We start from the raw sequence: 18,213 nt of genomic DNA, 5'->3' as shown, positions 1-18,213 counted from the left end.
ACTTTAAATGTAAGTGTAAAGAAGCTCATTTTTTTCTTCCAATTAAGCAACAGCTAAGCTACATTTACCAGCAGAAGGAAAAAGATCTTAAAAATAAGTATCGTGTCCTGAATTAATTATTAGATACTACTTAATGACCTGCTGTAAATGAGGAGCAAATTATTTTTATCAGAAAACTGCATATTTCTATGTGGAATGTCACCAAGAAATGCAGTAGTGTCCTCAAAGGAAAAATAACTCTCCTAATTCGGAAAACAGTTTTTAGGTGAAACTTCTGCCACATAACCTCATGCCAGAACTACAGCCCACATTTATAACAGCATACTCCATTTATATTAGGGACTTTCAAAGGAATAATTGAAGTTATCTTAATTTCCACTGACTCATTAAAAAGTCCCAAAGAAGCCAAAGAACAGACTTGAGGTACAAACTAAAATCCTGTTGTACAGCACACAAGAAACAGCTGGCCCTTCTCCTCAGGCAGAACTACCAAAAAGATACAAACACATAATAACATAATCACAACAAACAAGTGTGTCTACGGTACCTTGAATAGCTGCCTGTCATAGCTTTTGAACAGCTGGCATACATCTGGCAAGGACATAAATGCTACATTTTCAGGCTGCAGAGACCTCCAGAATGACATGATACAATCTTCCACCTGTTGCGCAAAGTCATTTATGAATTTTCACTGATTTTGCCCTTGTGAAATATGAAGTGTAATTCAATAAAACGGAACACATAAACAAAAGAATAACTGTGGAGCTGGGCTCTCTGATTGGCCCCATCTTGGCTGGGTGCCAGCGTAAGTGCAGGCATCCTGGGGCAACAAGCTGAACCTTGCAAGGCAGCACAAGAAAGAGGAGAGAAACAAAGAATTGTGCCGTGGATATGTGGATCTAATGAAATATATGTCTATGGTGTTTTGTGCTGGGCTCAGACCTGTTGATGTGCCAGGAGTGTTCAGGGTATGCCTACAAACTCAGATTCTTGGAGCATGTTGTGTTAGTTAAGAACTCCCAAATAATTTGACTGAATTCTCCTTTTGTCTCTAAATGATCATCTACCTTAAATCAAACCATCAATAAGATACACAGAAATTATTTTATCCTTAGAGTTGTTTGCTGTCATCAGAATGAGTGTTATGAAGGCAAAGACATACCTTGTCAAGCTCTTCCTTTCTCACCATATGTAGAAGATCTTGACAATGGCTGTGGTACTCATTGACAAGCAGAACAACCTGGAGAAAGTGACCAAAAAGTGGGTACAAAAAGATCAGAGAGGCAAAGAGCTAACTTGTGTGATAACCAAATACTTGAACGTACCATTTCGTATGGGTATTTCTTCCTTAGTTCTTGCTCCCAAAGATAAATTCTGTTGAATTCAGGCCAAGGGTACTGATATCTCTCTTGTTCAGTCTTCAGATAAACGACAGATGGAGAACACTGCAAATTCTTGCTCTCAATGCATCAGAATTTATTTTGAACAATAATAATAAAAAAAAAAAAAATCACAATTACCTTGTCGTTTCTATTAAAGTATTAAGCACTTCCTTGAAATTGTATAACATGATTTTTAATAGGATGTATTTTTTTTGGAAAGTAGAGGTGGATGAAAGACACAAACATGGCTGACTAAATGTTTAAATCCCAAACAGTACATGAATTTCTTTTTAAGGCCAGTGAATATTTAATGCTATACATATCTTCCACATATATTTTCTATAGCACTCATGTCACAGTTGTAACCTTCTAAATAAGGCTGCAGATAGTTGGTTCTGCTGTTGAGGAGACAGCACATTTCTCATCAGCTGTCATTACATTCACTTCAGAGCACTCATTACCGCACGCCAGTGCTCTGTAAAAATAAGACAGACATCCAGTCCCTCCTTTTTTCCTCACTTTGGCCCACATAAGCTTGTTGCTCATGCTCTGCTGGCTGGCTCCCAACAACCCCCATGTCAAGCCATCCCATGGCAGCATGCTTATGGGAGAACTGCCACAGGTCAGCCTCAAATCTGCCCTTTTTGGTGAGCACAGAATCATGAAATCATTCTGGTTGGAAGACACACTCAAGATCATTGAGTCAAACTATTAACCTAACACTGGCACTAAACCATGTCTCTAAAAGCCTCATCTATGTATTTTTCAAACATCTCCAGGGATGGTGGCTCCACTACTTCCCTGGGAAGCCTATTCCACTGCCTGACAACCCTTTCAATTAAAAAAAAAAATCCTAATATCCAGTCCAAATCTCCCCTGGTGCAACTTGAGGGGATTTCCTCTCATCCTGTCACTTGTTACTTGGGAGAAGAGACCAAGCTCCTCCATGCTACAACCTCCTTTCAGGTAGCTGCAGAGAGCGATAAGGTCTCCCCTCAGCCTCCTTTTCTCCAGGCTAAACAGCCCCAGTTCCCTCAGCCGCTCCTCATCAGACTTGTGCTCCAGACCCCTCACCAGCTTCGTTGCCTTTCTCTGAACTCGCTCCAGCACCTCAGTGTCTTTCTTGTAGTGAGGGGCCCAAAACTGAACACAGGATTCAAGGTGGGGCCTCAGCAGTGCCAAGTACAGGACCCTTAGTCCTGCTAGCCTGCTGGCAGGGGTTGCACTCTTGTTTTCTTTATCATTTCCTAGTATTATCTTTAAATACTTTTTATGCCAATAAACTCTGAGCGCATTGAAAACATAAATGGGTCAGCAGCACGAGGGTCTGTCACTCTGGGCCTCAGGCCCAGAAGATTGTGCCCCACTAACTCCCTTAATACTCAAAAACTGGGTTGTCAGCCACAATTTCCACCCACAGCACAGATGAAATTATATGAGCTGACATTAAGACAACAAAAATATTTCGCTACCAGGTGAAACAAGAGTGGGAGAAGTAAGCATTTAGTGAGGTTACACAGGCAAAGACTATTTTTAAGAAGAAGATGGGTTAACTGTATTTCACCAGAACATATACAGCAGTTCTAATTATACACACAGATAGATAGACATTTTTGTTATAAGTTTAATGTATCCAAAACTCACTGTTCTCTTTTTTTGGCTTTTGCTCCTGTAACCAGCTGCATCTTCAGAACTGCAAGCATTTCCACTGTGGTAAAATATACAACAAAAAAAACCCTTTAAAAAGCCCACCAATTTATTTTGTATTTAGTAAGAAAATGAGCTCAAACTGAATGCAGTGCACTAGGCTGGAGCATTATGTTTGAGAAATGACCCCCCCCCGCCCCGTCTTTCCTGTCATTCAGTAGTCCCATGATTTTCTAATGAGTATTGCAACTTCATTTTAAGGTAAAACTGAGCCATTCGTTATAAAGACAGCAAGGCATTGGCCATTTAACAGTGCAATGCCTTCCAACTTTTTGCACCAAAATCAGTTAATTTGCAATGATGACAACTATTATAAACATGCAAATAATGAAAACACTATCATCCTTGTGCTTTAATTTCACAGCAATTCCATGTTCTGTACTCTGTATCACTTTAGATATTTGCTTTTTTTTTTTTTTTCAAATTGTCCCCCATTTAGTTTGCAAGCCTGCTGCGATGTTGCACATGTTCAGAATTCACCTGGACCTGCAAAGGCTTGACCGCTGGCTTTTGGCTGAAAAGCCCAGGATGCGGGCACAGGAGGCTGCCTTCTTGCTTTCCCATCTCCTGCCTCTCTCCCTGCCTGTTTTGCTGAGGCTTATGCTACAGGAGGGAGAGGCAACATTGCTGGGAAAGGGACGTGCTGTGAGAGTTGGATTCCTCCAGTCAAGCCTCCATCTGCTGCTGACACCTGCTCACTGTCTGTGAAGGCATTTCAAACTCCAGGGTCCTTTTAGACTCAGCTGTTTTTGAAGGGTGACAGGCAAGGGCTTTGTAGAAAATATGCTTCCACTGGTGACTGCCAACACTCAGGCTATCTAGTCAGACCCTGGCTGTTGAGTTTCACTGCTGGGATGTGTTATAAACCAGGGTACCACTGGACATCCTGAAGGGACAGAGGACAAAACCTAACAGCTTATCTGCTTGGAAACTCAAGCCATGGGAAATGCTTCCTCACACTTCCCTGATGCCCACAGGACTGAACCTTGTCACCTGAAAAATTACCCTTCCCTCTGCCCCTACTCTCTGACATGAAGGCAGTGCCCCAGTGAAACAACCAAACGGGCTGCCCAAGGCAGAACACAATGTTCATGTGGGGTGTGTTTGGTAATGCTATCGACTTTCTCCCAGGCATTTTAGAGTTGGTGGCTGGACAAAGGGGAGAACGTGTAAGAGATGTTTCATAACGCTTCTTTCAAATGGGTCCTTCCTGCGGATTTCTAAAGCCTGTGAAACAAAATTAATGAATATTTTCCAGCTCCTGCTCTCCCTGAGAAGGCGGCCAGCTGTATCTTCTCCTGCTGCTGCTATGGTAACACAGATCAGCATCACTCTCCTCCAGTGGGCTGGCTCCCACAGCAGGCTGGCTCCCCGCTCCCCCCGAAGTGAGAAGGGGTGCTGCGTGGGTCCTCCCGCACCCCAGCAGCCAGCCAGGAGCTTGGTGATGATTAAATGCAAATACCTATGGGAATTTAACATCTATGTGCTCCCTCTGTTTGCAAAGGGGGTTCAGACTCACCCGATGCCCACAGAGGGGCTCGTCTGCCAGGCAGAACTGCTCCCTTCCCCTGGAGAGCCGTGCCTAGGTAAAGACAGGACACACAAAAGAGGAGGTGGGTGGGAGAAGGGGAAAATGGGTGACAGCAAAATCACAAGGCATTTCACAGTATCTCTTGCAGAGTTTGGATGATGCTGTGAGGTGGGAACTAGAGCTAAAATGAGAAATACAATGGTGAGGATGACAAAACAGCTAACAAAGGAGGTGAATGGGAAGGACAAAGGAAAAAAGAGAGGAGGGAGGGTGGTGAATGTACATGCTGTTGACTGTCAGATTACACTGAGATTAGAAAAGGTAATATGCTAGAATCATATCAGATTTTTTAAAATTAAAAAATCATAGGTTTGCTTTGCTAGAAAGCCGGAAGCCCAAACCTTCCCTATTATTAGAACCATAAAGTAACTCTTACAAAGCCAAAATTCACTGGCATTTTTTAACACTGCCATAGGCCAAGCCTCCTTGATCTGCCAGAACAGATACCATTTTAGGGAGAGCTCATCCTCAAAGCTCCCATTCCTAGAGGGCACCCTATTGTAACACAAATCAACAAAACACCAGATTTCCTTAAATCTCCATAATACATTTGGTGGCCTCAGTGGGTACAGTTGTTTTTATTTGCGCTACTTTCACATCATCATCATCATCAGAGTTGCAGTATGCATATCTTAATAAATGAACCGACAGGTGCTGTATAAGACTGATCTCATCACCCCAACTTAGCCACCCGAGACATCCAAGGCCCCACTGACTACCGAAAGGCAAATGCGTTCTTTGTAGTCAAAGGCAAACCATTATAACCTTATTACCATTTCTGTTACACCGACAAGCAAAGCTCCCAACCTGCCAGACCTTTAACGGGCCCAGTTTGTGCTACCAGCACCATGTCAGTTGCTGAATATCTCAATATGGTCAATAAATATTCTTTCCAGTAATTAGAGAGAGTGGATCATAGTTTCAAAACCCTCCCTTTCTTCACCAGACCGCAGGTTTGGTGGATGCCTCGATCTCTCAACTGGGCTCCCAGCTCTACCTTCCCCTCAGGTAGATGCACCAAAAAAAAAGCATCTGCATGTTGATCTCTATTCAGGCATTGGAGGGAGCAATAGTTATTTAGAACACGTTCACTACTCAAACAGACAGTCCCTGGCTCTGCCAGAGAGAAATGGCAACAAGCCAGTGAAATACATCTCATTAGCTGGGTCTTCTTCACTATAATGTAGAAATGTCCACACCAACGCACTCTCAAATATTGAGATATTATGGGTCAAATACCCTTGTTGCAATGATAAGATTACCTCTGCGAGAACAAAATTTGTTCTTGCACGTAGAAAAGTCTTCAAGATTTCATTAGACATTTTCTGAGTTTCAATTTTCTTACTAAAAAAAAAATCTAGAATTTGCTACTGCTAGTTTTATCAACTTCATTGGATCATGAGAAACAATTCTGACTTCAAAAAGTACTGAACCCGGAACTGAAAGGACAGTAACGATGAGGTATTTCCTTGATGTGTTCCTACTTATTTGCAATGAATGTAGAAAACTCTAAATACAGATGGAAACAAACTCACTTATTTGATTGAAGCTGCTGCTTATTTTGTATGTGGCCTATTTAAAAAAAAAAACAAAACCCTGCTCTACTCATGCACCTCTGGCTGTGTTTTGTGCTTTTTTTGCTGCTTTCTCTCTGTTCTTTTTTTTCCTGCTGTCTTTTATCAGACACTAAGGAGTAATTGCAAAACTCGGCCACCCAGGTGTTGCAGGTGTGCACCCTGGCTCAGGACAGAGACGTGTGGCTGCATTTAGAGTGGAAGCTGTTCGAATTTCAGCTGATCACCTCCACACATCAGCTTAGCAACTCCTTATAACTGTGAGGAGGAAGGAAGTGTCAGACAAGATAATTTTGTAGTTAAGAGACTTCACTATTGCAACTAGGAAGATTATCTTTGTCTGAATACAATCTTTCTATTTCAATTTTTTTTTTTTTTAATCTGAAAAGTTGTCTCAAGAAGCTTTATCAAGATCACTAGATGACTGGTTATGCCACCACCTTTTTCCTTGGTTTGACCAGGTGAAATACAGTTTATAAGGAGTAGGTGTCTGGGCACGCGCCTCTGGCAGCTGGTGGAGAAGGAGAGGGAGGCCCGCAGCCAGTGCAGCAGCTCCCCTAAGGTTAAGCAGAGGCTATAGTGTGTCCCCAGCCTGGCAGGGAACGTGGCTCATTTCTGTGAGGGGGCCAAGGACACAAGCTCTGCTGGCATATGTGTGGCTTCTGGCTCCCAGCAGTGGCTAAAGGCTTTGTTTCTGCACCTGGCCTGGACTTAGCCAACATCGCTTCTTTGGTTCCTTCTACTTTTTGCCATTTTTCAGTATGTTTCGCTGCTGGGAGAAAAAGGAGCAACAATCAAAATTGTTCTGTTTTCTCTCTCATCTCTTCTACGACCAGAACTAGAAGCTTTCCTACTATGCCCAGCAAGGTTACTGTATTCAGGTGATGCTGCAGGGAAACACCTTTCTTTCCCTGAAGAAGAAATACCACCAGAGAGGCAGCCGCAGACTTGCAATGTTCCTCGAACAGCGGCCAAGACTTTTCCTTATTACAGATGTCAACTCTTAGGCTTGTTCTGGTTGTACTGGGTGCACAGGTAGTGAGGGATATCACTTCGGTAAGGGTCCCATGGGAAAAGAGCCTCGAGTTGCCTATGAATAATTTGTTTGGTCTCACAACAACAGATTGCCACTCGATCGTCTGCTGAACCTGATCCTCTGCCCTGTCCCATTCTTTACCGCTGTCACTCTATGGACTTCTGCAACTTTACTCTGCTGCAAAACCCATGGAGAAGGACAATAAACCTATGGGTATATTTTCCATTCTCTCACGGGGTGTGCATTCAGCTAAGTAACTGTCATGGAAAATATCACAGACATTGAAACAACTTTCATCATCCTCAAAGTATCTGGGTACCTAACAGGCTGATAGTATCCCTCTAACATTCATGCTATAGAAAAGTGCTATAGCTCTATTTTAAAGAATGGAAACCAAAGCACAGAATTTATCTGTATAGACATTAAAGTAATGTACAAGTCTGTAAGAGAGTGAGGATATGAGCCTGGTCTCCAAAGTCCAAGGCATAGGCTGCACCTATTTTTCTTCTGTGCATTAAAAAGAAGTGTAAAACTGCTAAGGGGTGGCAGCATTTTTCTTCTTTTTTTTTTTTCTGGGGAGAAACGCAAGTCTGTGGTTTGTTTATCTCAACCATGAGCTTATCTATGAGAACTCTTCCTCATCTGCCTGCAACTGGAACATGCTCATGTCTACAGTTCAGTCTGACAAAGTATCTTACGTTTATCAATTACCTTCAGACTTTTAATTTTTGCAATCAATCCATACTCATCTTATACATTTCTCATTGTTGTTTCCTTAAAAGAGGTGATTTTAAAATCTGAAATTTTAAAACAAAGTGAAGGAAGTATTTTCAAAGCAATATACCTCATTGTTTCAAGTAGCAAAAAAAACCCCAGATAACACAATTATGTGTAGGACTCTTCACAACAGTGCATTTAATGCATGTCTCTTCAGCCTACTGTTTAATACAGAAGGTGCTAGAATGCCAATATATTTATTTGAACTTCTAGAGTCTCAATATATTAGGCTCCTGTTTTAAGTTTGGCACAAGTTATTGCTTTCAAGATCTATGTGGCTAAAACGTCCAATTCAAGGAAGTCTGATTAGGCAGGGCATGTTTTCAAAATGGAGCTTCTCTGTTAGGGCACAGCACTTAAGGGCATAGTACTTTTACATTGTGTGTAATAATAAGAAAAATATAATACTGTTGTCAATGTCCAACAGATGATTTACAGACTTTTCTATACAGACAATATATAGACTGTCATGTGACATTTTATGATTAAAACATTCAAAAAACAAACCTGTGATAATTTTTTTCAGACAGAAGAGAGCAATAACGTGCATAACAGGAAGAGTTCTTCTTGATAGCTATTCCATCGTAATGATACCTAGGAAAAAATATATGAACTGATGAGCATATGATTTTCAACAAGCCAGTAAATAAGTCATACTCCTCATTTGAAAGCAGATAATCATCCCATTTAAACAAGAAAAGATCAAGTAAAATAAGGTACATTTTTTTTTTTAAATTCTGTTGAAAACATGTTGTCACATGCAGAAGACAATTGCACAAACTCTTTGAAAACTTTTTAACAGTTTTTTGGCCTGGAATGATACCGTCTTCTAAATGAGCAAACATAAGCCTGTGCATGGGTTGCAACAGATTTGTACAGAACACTCAGTGAAGTCAGGGACCAGAGTCCCAGCTGACACAGGGCCCCACGTCCCCATGGCAGTTTAAGGATGTGGTACAGGTGTTCCACAGCCATTTGCAGCAACTTAGGGACAGAGTGGCACATCAGTGGTCATGGCAAGCTAAAATCCATTAAACCCTCCAGACCTTCTCTAAGGTTTATCCCAACCTTGATGAGTAACAGGGTCAACATCCTTGCTTCCCAGGTGTTACCAGTTGGCTCTGGTCAGGCTGGGTCACTGGGAAGCCAGGGGAGCAAGGGTTTGGGGCCACCAGCAACCCACAGTGTGTAACCTTCTGCTGGTGGGAAGAGAGAGCATGGAGCCTGGGGACTATCACACACTGTCCCAAATCCTGCCAGCTATGAGGAGAAGCCTGGGAGTGTCTGTGGTGAGGCACTCCCAAAATAAAGGATCTTGCTGAATCAAGCTGATAGCAAGTCCAGACTAGTGGAGAAAAGTCGCAGATCAAGTAAGGGCATGTCAGTCTCAAAGCCAGTACTTGATAGCTACTCAAAATTCTTTTAAAAATTACTCTGTCTCAATGCCTTTAAAAGAGACCTTTTTCCAGTCTGGATGTTCAGCATGTGATTATAAGTTCAGATATTAAATCAATGAAAGAGTATCCAACTCTCTGTGCTCTAGAAGAGAGGGAAGCGTAAACAAAGGAGTGTAGGAGGAGGATCTAAGGTGGTCTGATTTAAATGGTTTAAAACTGTTTACAACATTTCCCTTGACCACCAGTACATGCTGGGTCACTCCACAGATATGTGCAAGGATGAAAAGCACAACACAAACATTAGTCACGGCTGCCACCCCCACGCATCCCGGAGACAGGCTTTCCTGACCCCGTGTCTCAAGAGCTCAGAGTAAGGTTGTGATGTCTGGCAGGTGCCTCATGCAACGCAGGCTGTAATAGCCAGTACAAATTGGAGCACTGATTTTTTTAAAACCAGCCTGATCTGGAATTCATGCCCTACCAAAGCAGCTTTCAGGTGGTGATCTTCATGGAATTAACTTTATTTTAATGTACTGGATGACATCACAAGTCACTCTGGGTCTTGCAGTGTATTACAGACTTGCAACCAACAATTTGGCTGCTGTATTACAGCGGTGGAGCTAAAAATTCAGCCGTTTCTAAATTTTATCAGAACAGTTATAAATAACATTTTCGAACAAAGGACGCAAACTAAATACCTGGTACTCCCTCTTGTGCCCAGCCTTCTTGTCCCCAGACCTGGAAAAACTAACCGAATGAGCTGGGGAATAAAAAAAAAGAATCAGAGATACTCAGCAAATTCATTCTAAAATGCAAAAACATATCTGCTACATTTTTTCTCCTTAATCACTTCTTTTGCTTTTCATTATTTGCAGGCTAATACCTGTTCTTACATACCTCTCAAATGGTAACTGCTGAACTGAACTCAATCAGACTTTTGTGGATCGAAATCTAAGTAATTTAAGGGATTTCCTCCCTCAGGTAGGGATTTCTTTAGATTAGTCTGGTTTACCTTGCCCTGGAACACAGTCAGTGCACACACCAGGAGACCACCCACAGTCAGGTGAGATATATCACCTGGGGCAACTTGAAGATGCCATGATTCCCCAGTACTCTGTCAGTCCTGCAAGCCTTACTGATTCAAGTTGGACTTACACAAGAGACTTAGCCCACCCACCCACTCTTGCAAGGAGTACTTGCAGGATAGGGCCTGACTTATCTGTTTTAAAAGGAGCTGAATCATCAAGCTGCAAAGCGACCTTTTGACCACTGTGGTGGTAAATATGAACTGAGGTCACACAGCATCTGTCAAGGTTAGGCCCTACAGAGTAATAAGATACTGTCAGGGTAATAATCCACTTCACTACGATTATTCCGCATGAGCTGTCTTGTGAAGACAGAGACTAACCCAGAACAGCTGGAGCTCAAATTCCCTGTATAGCAGGAAAAGAGGGTTGAGTACTCAGAGTTAGTGAGGGGAGCCTTTGCTTGGCATTGCAAAGTTTGAACTCTATGCAAAGTGCACTTTGCTGGTCCAAAGGACAAATTTCCCCAGCTCACACTAACATGCACCTTCAGTTTTAACAGTGTTGGAGTGGTCCTGTTCTTCACATGTTCTGCATGCACCCACCTCAGTTGCTCCCTTTCTCAAGCTGGTGTTTTAGCATAATCCCTTTTTCCTAAAAGGACAGCCTATGAATCTAGGGCTTCTGTGACACGAGACACATGCTTATTCCCATTGCCATTGCTACTGCAGCGACAGTAGTGTGTTCAGGGCAGATGAGATTAGTAGTGTCATGTCAGTTTTATTCACACAGGGCTTGACTGCAGAAGTCCTTACAGTCCATGCAATGCAGTCAGGTTACTACAGCTTGATGAATTATTAATAGCTCAGACCATTAGCTAGGTTGTGGTAACCAGTTACTTGTGTATCCTAAGTTTAAGCCAGAGTTGCTGCAGCTCCTGCCTCCTTCAACCTCTCACTGCTTGGTCTCGCTTCCTGCTGCAGAAGAACCATTTCAAGCCACTGGGGAGCTGCAGCCCAGCTTGCTCACTTGGGATATGTTAACTTGCCCTGCAATGTCCTGGGTCAGTAAAGGCTGTGAGCAAACAGTTGCAAGCACCGACCTATAGCACCTATGGCTCACTAGCTAAGCTCTTCTGCATGACCAAACTCATGCTTCATCTGTGCCTGTCCCAACGTAAAGCTAAAATGAATTAACCACAAGCAGGCTTAGCTTACAGATGGTAACTCAGTCATGCTGGTACACCTCAAAGTGTACAGACAGGGTGGGATTAATTTTACCTATGTGGCTACAGGATAGAGATGTCTAAGCTAGTCACTGTAGACTCTGTAGTCAGTGGAGAAAAACAGGCAATTCTGAGGCATATTTCATCTGAGCTGCCTGACATGACTCATTTCGGGTGAGAAGAATCATATGTAACTACTTATTTGTCTCTATTGGCTACCAAGAGATTTTAAGGTGACTAGCTTAATGGCAGACATCTACACTGAGCCAGGCAAATTCTACCCATGGGCTTGGTTGATGGGGGATTACCATTAAGCCAGAGTAACGAATCACACTGGATCACTCACTCAAATCTTAATTTTTAGTAAGAGTGATTCAAGTTACCCAGTAAAAAAAAAAAAAATAGATTCAACTGGACTGAGATAAATGATTCCTAAAACAAGGTCACCTACACAAATGAAATTGATTTCAGGTACAACTCTTACTTAAATTATTTTTTGTTAGTGTTAAGACACTGCTTAGTAGCTCTTAGCATGGGCACTAATAGGAAAATATTAGCAGTAAAAATAGGAAATTCTGGACAAAAAGTTTTGAGCAACAAATAATCACAAGGCATTCCTGCTTCCGTAATTTGTTAAATGAAGTTGAATAGCTATGAGTGTTTGTTGCAGTTGGGATTTCTAAGTGATTATTGCTCTGTAGGTTGTATCAATCTTTGTGTATTAGAAGAGCAGAACTGTTTAGAGAAGACTGGGTTTTACCTCTGTGTTTGTTTGGATGGTTCTATAACAACTTTTTAAGTGTGTGTTTGAAGGAAAATCTCCCCAAGTGTGCTTAAAAAGAAAGTATAAAATTATATAACAACCAAAGGAGTCTTTTAAGGAGAGAAGAATCAGCTCCTTAGGACAAGTTCAACCTTGCACTGTTTATCCTGGTAAAGCTTTCTAAAATATATTGGCAAAGAAATCTTTGCTAGTGTAACATACAACACTTCCCTGAAGAAAATATACTCCATCCCAGACAATACTCTTTTCTCTAGTACAACTGCGTCTACGTGAGGGCTTACCAGAAATAAGGTAGAAAAGGCACAAACATAATACATTACATAGTAATTCTTCTCTGTTATTTAGTATCTTTTGATATACAGTGTGCATATTTGATCATCAGATTTTCTCTTTAGGTATCTCTGCTTCTTATCTTACATATCCTATCTACTCTGTACCTTTCCAAATGTGGCTGAATTTACTTGACACTTGGAGTTTGGACAGCAGCTTTCCATATACAATTCATATAGTAGCCAACGGGGTACAGTGCATCCTTCACACAGATAGAAATTATCAGCTATCCTTTAAAACAAAAACATCAATTGGTTTATGTCAGAATTAGAAAAAAATTGTTAGCTTATGATTTTAATAGCTCATCAGGTTTACAGTGAACTCTGTAATTAGTTACTCTGTTTTTATGAAAGTGTAGAAACAAAGAGAGCTAGTCCTTTCATGTTAACCTGTATTCTGGGGAAAAAAATGTACATTTTCATGCATATATATATTGTATGTTTGGTTTTTAACTTTTAAAGTTCTACTTCGCTTGTTTCCAAAGTGTAAGAGAGGTCATGTGAAACTCTGCTAATAAATGAACTAGATCTCATAATTTTTAATTAAAAAAAAACAACTTAATAATATCATTATGATATCAACATCGATACGGAAAGTATTAGTATCTCTCACATGGTAACTATTGTTATATCGAAGGATGTAACTTTGATTCTCTAATTAGAAAGGGCTCCACTATACCAAAGAAAATAATATGAACATTTTTCCATCTAAAATGTGCAATATGGTGTTTTGGGATGGACAGTGCACGAACTATGAAGGACCAAATTCTGTTCTCATACGACCCCACTGGTTTTAGCTCAAGTTTAATAAGAGAAGAGAATTTTAATTTTACAGTTCTTATCTAATAGAACTGCTGGGACTGAAACTGGTTTAGGTCTTTAAATACTTATTCTTTGGCCAAATCCTTTTGCATCCTATTTATCAGAATGGTCATAGTCAAGCAAATGCAACTGCTTGTGTGAAAAAGGTGAGGAAGACAAACTTAATTGCTCATTAGCCTAAAGAGTTACCGTCACCAGAAAAAAACCCTTTTAGTTATGAGATAATGCCAACAGTTTTAGTGTCAGAAGATAATAGCCACCTGCAGTACAAATACAGGAGAAAAGCTGGAGCAGAGAAGCAGAGAGATTAATTTTCAAAGAATGACACACTGATCGTATGACAGTGTTTTCTTACTGTGACTCTGCTTCCGTTATATCAAATGATTTATGCATATTTAATTGGTTTATCAGCTGAATGCTAGTGCAGCACAGTGCCAGTTACTCACTGTGTCTTTACTGATAATCGAGTTGGTTGAGAAAGCAGACTTTTCATAATCATCAGGTGAGATAAGCCTGTCAAATTTTAAATCAGCATCCTCATCCTCTGTTTTATTAGTAGCCTGATTTCAGACGATCCATTGTTTGTCTTCCTGTATTAGCTGTATTGGCAGTAAATAGTGGATAAAGTCTTCATCAAACTGGCTTGCTAGAACAGACTAGGCAAGACCACGATCACTGTGCAGTGTGATGATATCTACATCACCTTTTATTCATGTCCTTTCTCGAGGAAAGAAGACTGACTGTCTCCCCCAGGTTTCCCTCTCCCTAGTAGAATGCCCCCAAACGCCTCACTTTTACCTCCTTGGAGCCCATCTTCTCACCCACCAACCCAAGGGGCTGGTGCTGCCAAGTACATGGTCTGAGCTGTGCTCAGCTCCTCACCAGCTCCTCACCATATCGAGCCCCACCACCCCACAGCAAAGGCTTCACGGCAAGGCATGAGCAGGAACCTGCACCAAAGATGGGGGATCTGCCACGCTAATGGGGTGTTTCTCAGCATGGGGCTGAAAGGTAAATGAAATTTATCCTAGGTAAGAGTCCTGACTGAGCTTCTGCCTCCCAGCAGGCAGAAATGCATGTTTCTTCTAGAGCAACCATCACAAAACCCTTCGTAATTTAGCAGTCCCAGAGGAGATTAAACCTAAGTCCAAATTCATCCTTAATATAACACCACAAGAGTAATTTGAAATGCAGCAGAAATTAATTCCTGCTTCAGTAGCTGGTTTCTGCCAATAGTTTTGCCTCAGCATTTAACCAGTTAGTGACAAAATATTTGGGAATTTAATTTTGTGAATATATCGTCTATTAAACTGCCAGCCTTTTTCAAATAACAAGTCAAACACCTTCTTAGTGCTGACACATAATACAAAAATAGTGTCTATCAAGAAAAAAAATCCACAGAGAGCACAGTGCTCATCTTCTTGCCTATTAGACCTGAGATTCTCAAAATCTGAGTGTTCAAGGCATGCATCAAAACAAAACTGTTAATAAAGACAACAAATAGAAAAGAGTTGCAAAGGAGAAAGATGGAGGGTAAAGAAAAAGCACACCTCCTCTATTTATGTGTTACTTTCTATCCACACTTTCCATTGAAATTGTTAGCTGACTGGTTCCAGTACTTCAAATGGACTACAGGTTTTTGGGATTTGCCACCTGTTATATGTGAACCTTTGGCAGCCAGGCCATTATAGAGATGTGTAAATTTGCTGTAAACCATTTCTGGACCAAAATCTAGTTTGCTATTGTCAATGCACCAACTGTAAAAGGAATCTAAATATTGAAAATTTTTCAAAACATTAGAAGGTGATTTGGAAGGTTGTTATGATGAAAAAATCATTGGTTCGTCCTTTCAAGGTTTGTTTATGATCCGGTTTTCTGTAGCGTCTCAAACTTGTTGGATGATCTTGGGTGAATCTCTTCCTTCAGTCCTTTTAAAATGGGACTAGTGGTACCTATATGACAGCAAAACAGACTAACTCCTGCTGTTCAGGTATTACTGAGAGGGGAAAAGAAGATTGTGTGTGTTGTTACACAAAATTTCAACACTCTTTACTAGCTGGACTCATTTGTACTTGAGGATAAAAGGCAAGTAACCCTGTTTTCTCTTTGGTTGTCACACTGTAGATAACGCTGTTCTCAAAGCACAAGAAAATGATGGTGACAACCTTACTCCACCAAAGAAAGTATCTCACTGAGGAGTTCAACCCTTACCTTCACCTCAAGGAAACATAACCTTGGAGAATGTCAGTTGCTCAGTACACCAGCCATGCAGCCTCACAGCCATTCATAGAATCACAATAATTCCAGTTGGAAGAGACCCTCAAGGTCATCAAGAAGACACCCTCAAGATCAACCTTAATTCAGTTCATGGTGCATTGTAAAACCACACCAGCCATGAGTGGTCCAGCCAGGGATGGTCCTCACCGTCTGCATTACAGCATCATGTCAGGCCATCTCCATGTCATCAAGACTTGTGGTGGGAGACGGATTTTCAGGGCAAGTTCCCCACTTTCATGGCATCATTTATGCACCTCCATGAAGCTGGTGAGTGGTCTGGAGTACAAGCCTAATGAGGAGCAGCTGAGGGAACTGGGGCTGTTTAGCCTGGAGAAAAGGAGGCTGAGGGGAGACCTTATCGCTCTCTGCAACTACCTGAAAGGAGGTTGTAGCATGGAGGGGGTTGGTCTCTTCTCGCAAGTAACAAGTGATAGGATGAGAGGAAATGTCCTCAAGTTGCACAAAGGGAGGTTTAGGTTGGATATCAGGAAAAAATTGTTCATGGAAAGGGTTGTCAGGCATTGGAACAGGCTGCCCAGGGAAGTGGTGGAGTCACCATCCCTGAAGGTGTTTAAAAGGTGTTTAGACAAGGTTCTTAGGGACATAGTTTAATGCTACCTTTAGGTTATGGGTGGACTCGATGATGCTGAGGGTCTGTCTCTTCCAACCGAATTATTCTATGATTCTAAGACGAGGCCTTTACAGCAAACCAGGCTTTTGTCTTACAAAACTGCCATAAGTGCTAAAAGCAAGACCCCCGCCCTCCCTGAGATAAGCCCACCCGGCAGATCCTGCAAGCCCGCGGCGAGGGGGGGCAGATGGCGACCAGCGCGGCCACCTCCTCCCGCGCCCCCCCCCCGCCTCCACCCTCAGCGGGGGTCTCCCCAAGCCGCCCCGCTCCGGCCCCGGCGGCGGGGAAGGGGGCGACACGCACCAGCGGATGATGGAGAGGTGCAGGAGGGAGGTGGGGCTGCCTTCGGCCATCCCGGGCGGGCGGTGCCGGGGCCGTTGGTACCGGCCGGTGGGGCGGCGGGTGGCCTCGCGCGGCCGCCGCTGCCCCCGACGCCAGTTCCCGATCTCGGGGCGGCGGCTCCTCCAGCCCGGCCCCCGCCCGCCCCGCGGAACCCGCGCACGGCCGAGCGCAAGCGGCAGCGGCGGGGCGGGCGCGGCCGGCACCGGGTCCGCCGGGGCCGAATCGGGATTGTTGTTGAAGGTCGGAAAATGAATTCGATGTAAATCCCGAGGCACAAAGACGCCGGGAAGAGGCGTAAATGAACAATTGTGCGGCGGTACATTTGAACAGGGTAACTGCTGCCTCAATGGGCTTTGCACGCCTTCAAAACATTATTTTCTGAGTTTTCTATAATACAGAAACGCTGTAAGCTCCCGTAATTATTTAATGTCTCTTTGATACAGATGAAAGGGCCGTCTGCTCCACTGAAACCCTGTAAGCACTTTTCCATTGCGAGTATCCATTATGCAAAATGAGCTTTATTGCCATGTGACTGGCGAAAATAAATTATGTATGGTTGGAGCATCTAAAAGCTTCCTAGTGGATAGCATTGGTTTACACCAGCACTCGGCTTCTTAGAAACTGCCATGGCTTCCTCACATTAATTAGCTGCTGAAAGCCCATGTGTGTCACAGACAGGCTTGCTTACTTTGTTATGTCAAGACAACGAAAGCCATCATGTCGGTAGACAGAAATATTAAAGGTGGGTGGGACAGGGGACCAGGAAAGGGGAATTTGTGGTGGAACATTGCTGGTTTTCTAGCCCCTCAATGTTGCTTGCTTTTGAGGAGCAGTGCACACAGATGTCATGTATAATACATGTTGCTTTTAATCTGTAAAGCCTCATGCTGTGTAGAGAACCCCATGGGAGGATGCTACTCGCTTACAGGGCCCTGAACCAAAGCCTTGAAAATGATGTTTGCCCCAAACACAGGTTACTATACATGTTGTAACCAGTACAATCTGTCATCAATAAATGTACTTAATAACCTATTGTGGAAGCTTTCCTCAGTTACAGTTCTTGGTTATTGACAGGTGTTGTGTCTATAATCTACTATAGACCTTCTCTGTGGGACATTCAGCTTACACAGCAAATACTCCTGCAAATACTGCACAGTGAACTCTTACTCAAGTTATTTTAAAATGGCTGTTGTAAGAACCATTGGCAGTCATATTGCAGCAGTCATAAGACCTATGTGGCTTTGCCATGTAAGCACTTACAGATCTTCTGAGGTGGATTTTCTAGGGAGACAGTCATGGCCCCAAGCCTGACAG

The 18,213-nt window shown here is 42.5% G+C and overlaps 1 protein-coding gene across 3 annotated transcripts in view; it reads right to left on the bottom strand.

The window, feature by feature from the left end:
- RFX8 (regulatory factor X8) overlaps window positions 1–17,034 on the bottom strand; it is a 33,808-nt gene extending 16,774 nt beyond the window's left edge. The window contains exons 1-9 of one of the 3 annotated variants that reach the window (XM_065061079.1): window positions 16,861–17,034; window positions 12,936–13,059; window positions 10,163–10,224; window positions 8,575–8,661; window positions 4,609–4,671; window positions 3,027–3,090; window positions 1,326–1,460; window positions 1,163–1,240; window positions 548–661 (exon numbers count right to left, since the gene is read on the bottom strand). In XM_065061079.1, coding sequence (XP_064917151.1) covers window positions 548–661; window positions 1,163–1,240; window positions 1,326–1,460; window positions 3,027–3,090; window positions 4,609–4,671; window positions 8,575–8,661; window positions 10,163–10,224; window positions 12,936–13,059; window positions 16,861–16,910 — 777 coding nt within the window. In that variant the 5' untranslated portion in view covers window positions 16,911–17,034. The remainder of the gene's footprint in view (window positions 1–547; window positions 662–1,162; window positions 1,241–1,325; window positions 1,461–3,026; window positions 3,091–4,608; window positions 4,672–8,574; window positions 8,662–10,162; window positions 10,225–12,935; window positions 13,060–16,860) is intronic. The other 2 variants (XM_065061069.1, XM_065061059.1) reach the window with 2 other exon arrangements.
- Between the last annotated feature and the right edge of the window lie 1,179 nt (window positions 17,035–18,213).

This window comes from Columba livia, chromosome 1 (genome assembly GCF_036013475.1).
Source record: "Columba livia isolate bColLiv1 breed racing homer chromosome 1, bColLiv1.pat.W.v2, whole genome shotgun sequence".
Classification (NCBI taxonomy): domain Eukaryota; kingdom Metazoa; phylum Chordata; class Aves; order Columbiformes; family Columbidae; genus Columba; species Columba livia.
Note: the sequence above shows the minus strand (reverse complement) of the source record. Positions and strands in the feature narration are given on the sequence as shown.